The 8434-nt window shown below is 42.6% G+C and overlaps 2 protein-coding genes across 2 annotated transcripts in view; one reads left to right on the top strand and one right to left on the bottom strand.

Moving 5' to 3' along the window:
* Positions 1 to 1376: 1376 nt before the first annotated feature.
* LOC110202671 (large ribosomal subunit protein eL19-like) lies at positions 1377 to 2950 on the bottom strand. Its single transcript, XM_020978920.1, is given in 3 exon segments — positions 1377 to 1814; positions 1816 to 1934; positions 2917 to 2950. Coding segments are annotated over 3 exon segments (591 nt in total).
* A 1218-nt stretch (positions 2951 to 4168) lies between these two features.
* The window catches only part of AQP7 (aquaporin 7), a 21490-nt gene continuing 17224 nt past the window's right edge, over positions 4169 to 8434 (top strand). Inside the window, exons 1-2 of the mRNA XM_078152991.1 lie at positions 4169 to 4587; positions 6148 to 6182. Of these exons, the coding sequence (XP_078009117.1) occupies positions 6166 to 6182 (17 nt within the window). The 5' untranslated portion in view covers positions 4169 to 4587; positions 6148 to 6165. The remainder of the gene's footprint in view (positions 4588 to 6147; positions 6183 to 8434) is intronic.

Here is an 8434-nt window from a genome sequence, read left to right as displayed (position 1 = left end):
TGGTAATTGTCTGAAGCTGGATTAGAACACAGTTATTCCTGACTCCAGACCCAATGTGCTCCATCCAGCTAGATACCTAAGTATTTGAAATTTGGTCCTGTGAAAGAAGGATTAGATCTCATCACTCAATTGAAACGACTCTTTCTAAAGTTATGTATAACATTTTTGAGTTTTAATTTTTATTGATGTCTTTTGTTCTCTCATTTCCTTATTTTCCAAATATAGATCTCCACCCTCTGCCCAGAGGGCCATAATTTGTAACAAAGAGTAAAAAAGAGAAGGAAGAATGATTCTGCAAAATTAACCAACCCCATAATTGAGTCTTAACTGTATGCAGTGTTCCACACCTGTAGCCCTCCATCCCTGCAAAAAGGCATTGAGATACATTTTCTTATCTCATCATCAAGGACAATCTTGGTCATTATGATTACATTGTGTTCCGTTTCAAGCTTTTTTTCCCTCTCAATTTACACTGTTGTAGTCATTGTGTATGTTGTTTTCCTGGTTCTATTTACTTCCTTTTCCATCAGTCTTCCCATGGGTCTCTGAATTCTTCATGTTGGGTTGTTTTTTACTGTTGTTGTTGTGTGTTTTTAAAGAGCAATAATATTTCACTAATTCATTTCCACAATTTGTTTAACTATTTTGTAACTGTGATAGGCTTCACTTTATTTTATAGTTCCTTGGTACTAGAAAAGATATAATGGCACTGATCTTTCTGTCTTTCTATCTCATAACTGACAAATCTAATGGTCTTTTCTCAATTTTCATCCTTTTTGACCTTGTGTGTGTGTGTGTGTGTGTGTGTGTGTTTTGCTAGACAATAGGATTAAGTGACTTGCTCAGGATCACACAGCTAGTAAGTGTCAAGTGTCTGAGGATTTGAACTCAAGTCCTCCTGACTCCCGGGTTAGTGCTCTATCCACTGTGCCACTTACCTGCCCCATTCTTCTTGACCTTTTTATAGCAGTTAATGCAGTCAGAGGCAGCAAGATGGCATTGTATTTGGAGTCAGGAAGTCCTGAGTTCAAATCCAGCCTCTGATACATATTAGCTGTGGACTCTGGACAAGTCACTTACTATCTATTTGCCTCAGTTTCCTCATGTGTAAAATGGACATAGTAATAGCATCTATCTCGAAGGGCTGTTGGACTAAATGAGATAATATTTGTAAAGTGCTTTGCAAACCTTAAAATGCTACCTAAATACTAGCTATTATTATTAAACTCTCCTCTCTCGGGCTTTATTCCACGGCTTTCTCTTGGTTCTGCTACCTGCCTGCTGTGCCACCTTTTTTTTCCAGGGCTGACAATTTGTCAAGATTTATTGCAGAAGCCAAATAGAAGGGTACTATGTACGAAGGAGATAGGGGAGGATCATTTCTTAGTCTCCTCCTCCTTGAACAAAGTCTTGATGATCTCCTCTTCCTTAGCCTGCAGAAGCTCTTCCTGATGCTTTCGTGCTTCCTTAGTCTTGGACTGGCAAGCTTCAGCCTGGTCAGCCAAAAGCTTCTTCCAGGCCTTGTCTGCCTTCAGTTTATGAATGTGGTCCATGAGGATCCACTTATTCTTGAACACATTTCCTTTCACCTTCAAGTACAGGCTGTGGTACATATGGCAGTCAATCTTTTTGGATTCACGATATCTTTGGAGCAGACGGTGCAGAATCCTCATTTGCCTCATCCAGGTCACCTTCTCAGGCATATGAGCATTGGCAGTACCCTTTCTCTTACCAGTGCCCATGTGCCTGCCCTTCTGTCGAGCCAGAGTATTCTTCCGGCATCTGGCACGAGAGTGCACAGTAACGGGTTTCCGGGATGATCAGCCCATCTTTAATCAGCTTCCAGATCTGCTGACAGGAATTAGAATTGGCAATTTCATTGGTCTCATTGGGGTCAAGCCATATCTTCTTCTTTCCACATCTAAGGACAGTTTCTTTTGTCCTAGTCTCACAGCCCTCCCTCTCTTAAATCCAGATCACTTGCATGTCATGGCATCATTTCCCTGATGTCATGGTCCTCTCCGAGAATGAAGGACAAACAACAATTGTAGAAGTTCCCAAAGGCTTTGCCCTGCATCCTCTTCTCTTTCTCCTCTTCCTCTCTCATTAACCTCATCATCTCCCGTGAGTTCAATTATTATCTCTACACAGTTGACTCCCAGATCTATACGTCCTGCCATGGCCCTCTCTCCTAAGCGCCAGTTCACTATTTCCAACTGGATGTCCCATAGGCATCTCACCTTTAATGTGCCCAAAGCAGAACTCATGATCTTTCCCTCTCTACCTAACTTTCTCCTGAGCTTCCCCTGTTCTGTAGAGGGCACATTCTACTTCCAGTCACCCATGTTTGCAGCCTTGGAGGCATCCTCGATTTCTTTGGGCTTTCAATCCTTGTCGGTTCTACCTCAACAACATGCTAGGGATCCATCCTCTTCTTTCCTATCACATGGCCACCACCCTAGCTGACATTTATATATAATATATATATATATATATATATATATATATATATATATATATAATATATAATATCTAGTATTTTTATAGCTCTTTAAACATTTTATAAATACTTTATAAATTTTATGTATTTCATAAATATCTTATTTTATCCTCACAACAACTTGGAGAGCTGTTATTATCCTTGTTTTTATAGGTGCAGAAACAAGGCAGGCAGAGATTAAGTGACGTCCCTGATTCGTGTCCCTGCCTCATTTCTCTAACCCCCCACCTCCTCCTATTTAGCCTCCACATTGCTTCAAAGTGATATTCATAATGCACAGGTCCAACTCATTGTTCAGTAAACTCCAGTGGCTCTCTATAACCTCTAGGATCAAATACAAACTTCTGTGTGTAGCATTTATTTCACAAGCGTGGTCCGCCTTATTCCCTTTCATGTGCTCTCTGGCCTAGCCAAACTGGCCACCTTGCTGCTGTTTCTCACATATGACATCATGTGCCTTCCCATTGGATGTTCCCCAGGCCTGGAAGACACTCCCTCTTCACCTTGGCCTTTTAAAACCTCTAGCTTCCTTCGAAGCCAACTGAGATGTCACCTGCTACATGAGACCTTTCCTGTAGCTCCTAGTACCTTTTCCCATCTTCTCCCTAAATTACTTTGCATTTTATATATATATAAAACATTTCCTGACTTCAAGCACCTAATTGGGAGGAAACAATGAAGATATTTATGTAAATGTACATGCATATATATTGTACATGTATATGTATACATGCACACACGCACATATGTACTGTATATGTATATGTATAAACACACACATATACTGCATGTATATACTGTGTATGTATATGTATACATAAACACATATACTGTATACATATACATACACACATATACTGTATACATATACATACACACATATATACACTGTATATATGTTGTGCAGGTGTATACATATACATATATGCATATACATTTACATAAATATCTGTATCGTTTTCTCTCAATTAGCTCCTTGAAGTCAGGAAGTGGTTTCTTTTTTCGTGTGTGCCTGAGTCCCCGGGTACTAGCCTATAGTAGGCACTTAATAAAATAGCGTGTTGATTGATGAGATTTATTGGTCCCAGGAAAAAGGTAAAAATTACAAAGAGGTAGATTTCGGCTTAATGTAAGAAAAAAGAAATTCCTGATACTTTATTGCTGCTGTTCATTTGTTTCAATTGTGTCTGACTCTTCATGACACCATTTGGAGTTTTCTTAGCAAAGATACTGGAGTAGTTTCCTATTTCCTTCTCTAGCTCATTTTATAGATGAGGAAACTGAGGCAAATAGGGTTAAGTGACTTGCCCAGGATCACACAGCTAGTAAGTGTATGAGACCGGATTTGCACTCAGGAAAATGAGTCTTCCTGATCCTAGGCTGGGCTCTCTATTGTACTGCACCACCTGGTTGCCCCCAAATAATTAGAACTAACTAATTATCCTAGTACTTAGAGCTTATCCAAAAGTGAAATGGACTGTCTCCAGAAGACTGGAGGTCTTTTTCAAACAGGCTGTAGAGAAATTTATAGAGGGTATTTCTGTTTCTGTGTGACTTGACCTCTGAGGTTCTTGATGGCTCAAATGCTGTGATTTTGTGACCTCAGCTATGATACTGACCTCACAAAGGGAGGTGAGGAAAACTGTTTCCCTTGGTATTTTGTTTTCACAGTACCTGGACCCCCTCTTCGGGGAGAAAGTGGAACAGCTAGGGCTAGGTCCTGGAGCCATGTTACTTTGGCTGCCTGGTTTGTTAATGTGTCTCATGAGCAGCTATTAATACTCTATCCCACTGACCTCTCCCCCAGAGAGGCAGCTAGGACAGGGCCTCCCTCCTCTTTGTGTGTCTAAGAGGCACTGGACCTTGGGCAAGTGTAGAAAGGGGACAGGAGACAGGAAGGACCCATCCTGCTCTGGCTTCCTGAGCCTAAGCTCCATAGCCCAAGGCACACCAGGGAGGGAGCTCTCTCTATGGAAGACCCAATTCTGGGGGTACCAGCTATAACTCCAGAGTTCCTGTCTATGCGAACTGAGAACACAGAAGTGGGAGACTGGAACTGAGCTGGCAGTAGGCCCAGACCTACAGGGGTAAGCCAGGGGTGGAAGGGTGAGTGAGGGCTGTTTGACTTAGATATTTCTTGTAGGACCTGTGTGTGTGCCTTGTACATGGGGGAAAGGGAGTGGAAAACAGAAGCAAACTATAGCTATCTCTCCTTTATGTGTACCAGATGTGGGTGGTTTAAAAAAAAAGATAATGAAAAGAAAATGATTCTTAGCCAAGTATACAAAAATTGAGAGGATTCAGACAATTATGAGGCAGAGTGGAAAGATAATTGCCTAGGAAACAGGAAGTTTGGGTTCTAGACCTTTCACTGATTGAAAAACTTAACCTCTGTGTTGCTATCTGTAAAATGGGGCTAGTAATCTACTTACCACATAGGGTTATCATAAGGATTAGATGAGATAAAAGACATGACAGTGGTTTGGAAAGCATGAAGTTTCTACAAGTGTGAGGTGTTATTATTATTAAAGGGTGGGTAACCAGAATTTCCAGTCTTCAGGCCCCCTAGAGCTATAGAAAAAATGGGGTATGGGAATTGTTCAGGCATGAAAGAGATGATTGAGGGAGAATTAGGCCATAAATATCCCGGTTCTGAGGAGTTATGATTTTGAGGGGGTAATGATCTGCACAGAGTGAAGTCAGGTCAAGAAAAGGGGGGCTTCTCCTAGGGAGAGACTGGAGGTGGTGGTGGTGGGGCTTTGGGCTTAGAGTTTTAGGGGTGTGGTTTCACAGCAAAGCTTAAGAGAATTGGAGAAGGGGTGGAGAGGCCGGTCCTCTGTCCTGGCAGGTTTGGGAGGAAAATAGTGGGATTACAGCTCTTCAGGAGGGGATGAAGGTGATACTGTCTTGAGGCAGGGGCATGGATTAAATGAGTTCTCAAGATTGCTGTCCAGCTCCCCTGGTTTACTGGTGGGGAAAGGGGGAGGGAGGGAGATCGAAGATTTACCAGTTTAGCAGCAAGAAAGATTGAGGTTATATTAAACAGAGGACTTCCTGGCCCATGGGAATGGGGATGGGGAAGACATTGAGGGAAGACAATCTCCTTCAACCCCTACCCCCACAGACCAAACCCTGGGGGCATTTCCCATGAGCAGATTACAGCCTTGAGAGCCTTACCCTGTTGCCTCTCCATCTTTACTTCCTTTTTGGGGGTGAATTCCCAAGGCAACTGTCTTAGGCCTGTGTCTAGTCAAGACAGCGAGGGGGATGAAGCTTGTGGAGAGCCTAGGAAAAGAATCTGGAGCATGTGTGTGTGTGTGTGTGTGTGTGTGTGTGTGTGTGTGTGTGTGTGTGTGTGTGTGTGTTTTGTAGCCTGGTAGAGAATGTAGAAGGGGAGCAGAGCAAGAAGCTCTGTCCTGATGCCCCAGGATGTTTGGGAATGTAAGTCCTGATCCTCTGCCGAACTTAGGCTTTCTCATCTCTGCACGAAGTTTCCTAGAAGACAACCTCCCCCCCTCCCCCCCCGCCCCGACTTTTGCTCAAAGACGGGTAATGAACTGAGGGTGGGACGGAGATAAAGAACCCCAGGGACCCTCCACAGGCTCCCAACTTAATGGTATTGTTCTTTTTTTTTTCTGTCCTTGCAGGGTAGAAGTAGTTACACCATGCCACAACAAGGAAAGTAAGTCTATTTATTGCCCCTCGTCTTCACCTTTTTCTCTACTTCGCCCTTCTCTTTTCATCGATTTGAGAGGAACTGAGGACCAATAGGACTACAGAGGGAAGTAGGAGCAGGGGCATGTTTCATGATGGCCTGTTAGATAGCTAGGTGGTTTAGTGGGTGCAAGCAGCACTGGACCTGGGGTCAAGAAACCCCAGCTCAAATCCTGCCCCAGACACTACCAGTACAACTCTGGGCAATTCATTTAACCTTCCTCAGCCTCAATGTCCTCTTCTGTAAAACGAAGATAATGTATCAGGCTACCTCCTAAGGCTGTTGTGAGGATCAAATGGGATAATATATGTAAAGTGTTTCACAAACCTTAACGCAATATAGACGGGGCCCTGGAGTCAGGAGGACCTGAGTTCAAATCCAGCCTCAGACACGTAATACTTCCTAGCTGTGTGACTCTGGGCAAGTCATTTAACCCCGTTTGCCTCAGTTTCTTCACCTGTAAAATGACCTGTAGAAGGAAATAGCAAACCACTCCAGTACCTCTGCCAAGAAAACCCCAAATGGGTCACCAAGAGTCAGACACGGCTAAAAAACAAGAAGAACAACAATCCTTACAATTATCCACCCAAATGCCAATCGTAGGGATTCTTCTTCCACTTTCGCTGTTGCTGTTATTGTCCATGTGGACAAACAGACCAATTACTTTGGAATGGTTGTGGACCTCATTTAGGACACTCTACCATGTTTCAGAAATCCACAGATAAGAACCTTTGGAAAACCTCACCATCTATATATAGGCTGTCTTTTCATTTGCACTGTGCTAGATGCCCTCCACAGCGGCCAAGACCTTTGGCGGGCATGTCTCACTGACTCATGTCTCACTCGATGTGGATACTCAAGGGATTGCCAAACAAAGCCACTTATCTTTTAAGGAAGGGTGTATGTTTTTAACCTGTGCATGGGAGACCCTTTGTCAGAGAATACTAGCCTTTAAGGTAGAATTAAGCTCTACTGAGTTTTTTACTTAGTCTCCAAAAAATGAGCACAGTGGAATTTTCTGTTCTTTGTACCTTTCAGGCAATTGTGTAGCTGTAAAGATGTGGTCTGGTCTAGAATATCCTCTGTGAAAACTTACTCACTGCTCTCCCGTATTTTTTGTCAAGGATGCCCTTGATAAACATGTGATCTATTTCCATAAAGATCATGTGGAAGTCAGAAAGAAGGCGTGTGGTTACTGATATGTTCTCAATCTTTTTACAGTAAATTTCCCCTAGGATTTAACATTCATTCCCTCCTTTTTCATGGATAGCCAGAGAATGGTTTCCTCAGCATCCTTGACATCGTTTTGCTTCCAGTGAGGCCTTCCTCCATGGGTACTTGTTCTGGTCAGCTGCTTGTTCCGTCTTTGTTTTTGTTCGCTTGTGGCGTCTTTCTTTGCTTTTAGTGTCATTTCTATTTCCTCATGCACTGTATCTGGGATTGTGCTGAGAATTCTGATGGAAAGAATTGTTTGTTATAGAAATCAGGACTGATCTTTTCCCTTTGTCATGGTTCTTTTCCAACCAATTTTATCATTAAGTGTTCTTGGGCTGATTTTCTCTCTTGCCTAGCTTTCTATAAACTCTTCCTCTCCACCATTTCTTTTATGAACCATCATAATCATCTGTTATTTTCCTTCATAAGATTTTGTAAAGAACTCTGTATTCTAAACTGGTATCTAAAATAACTGGTGCCTAAATTAACAAATACTTGTTGAACTGAATAGAATTTTGTTAATGGCATCACTCATCATTATGTCTGGAGATGGCCCTGGACTCTTAAAGGCTATGCTAGTAGAATACAATCTCAGTTTTTTTTTTCTTTTTGGTGAGAGATCAGGGTTCAGTGACTTGCCCAGGGTCACACAGCTAGGAAGTGTTAAGTGTCGGAGGCTGGATTTGAACTCAGGTCCTCCTGACCCCAAGACCAGAGCTCTGTTCACTGTGCCACCTAGCTGCCCCACAATCTCAGTTTTGTCCTACCAAGCTAAAAAGGCTTGATTTTGGAGATCAGTAGAAACAATCAGGTAGGAGGGCCTGTTTCACTAGTCCCTCTGAAGGCTGAAGATTTGGCAGAAGATGTCATAGCAGGAGATGAAAGCCCATTCTCTGATGACTTTCTTCTTCCTCTTCCATAAAAAGGGACAGGCACAGCAGGAGGAGAGGAGGTCAGAGGCAAAATTGCTCCTTTTCACATTGGAGGCTCTCATCCTCTTGGGT

This window comes from Phascolarctos cinereus, unplaced genomic scaffold (genome assembly GCF_003287225.1).
Source record: "Phascolarctos cinereus isolate Bilbo 61053 unplaced genomic scaffold, phaCin_HiC Scaffold_4;HRSCAF=312, whole genome shotgun sequence".
NCBI classification, from domain to species: domain Eukaryota; kingdom Metazoa; phylum Chordata; class Mammalia; order Diprotodontia; family Phascolarctidae; genus Phascolarctos; species Phascolarctos cinereus.
The sequence above is the reverse complement of the archived record's forward strand: the minus strand, read 5'-3'. Positions and strand labels throughout refer to the sequence as shown.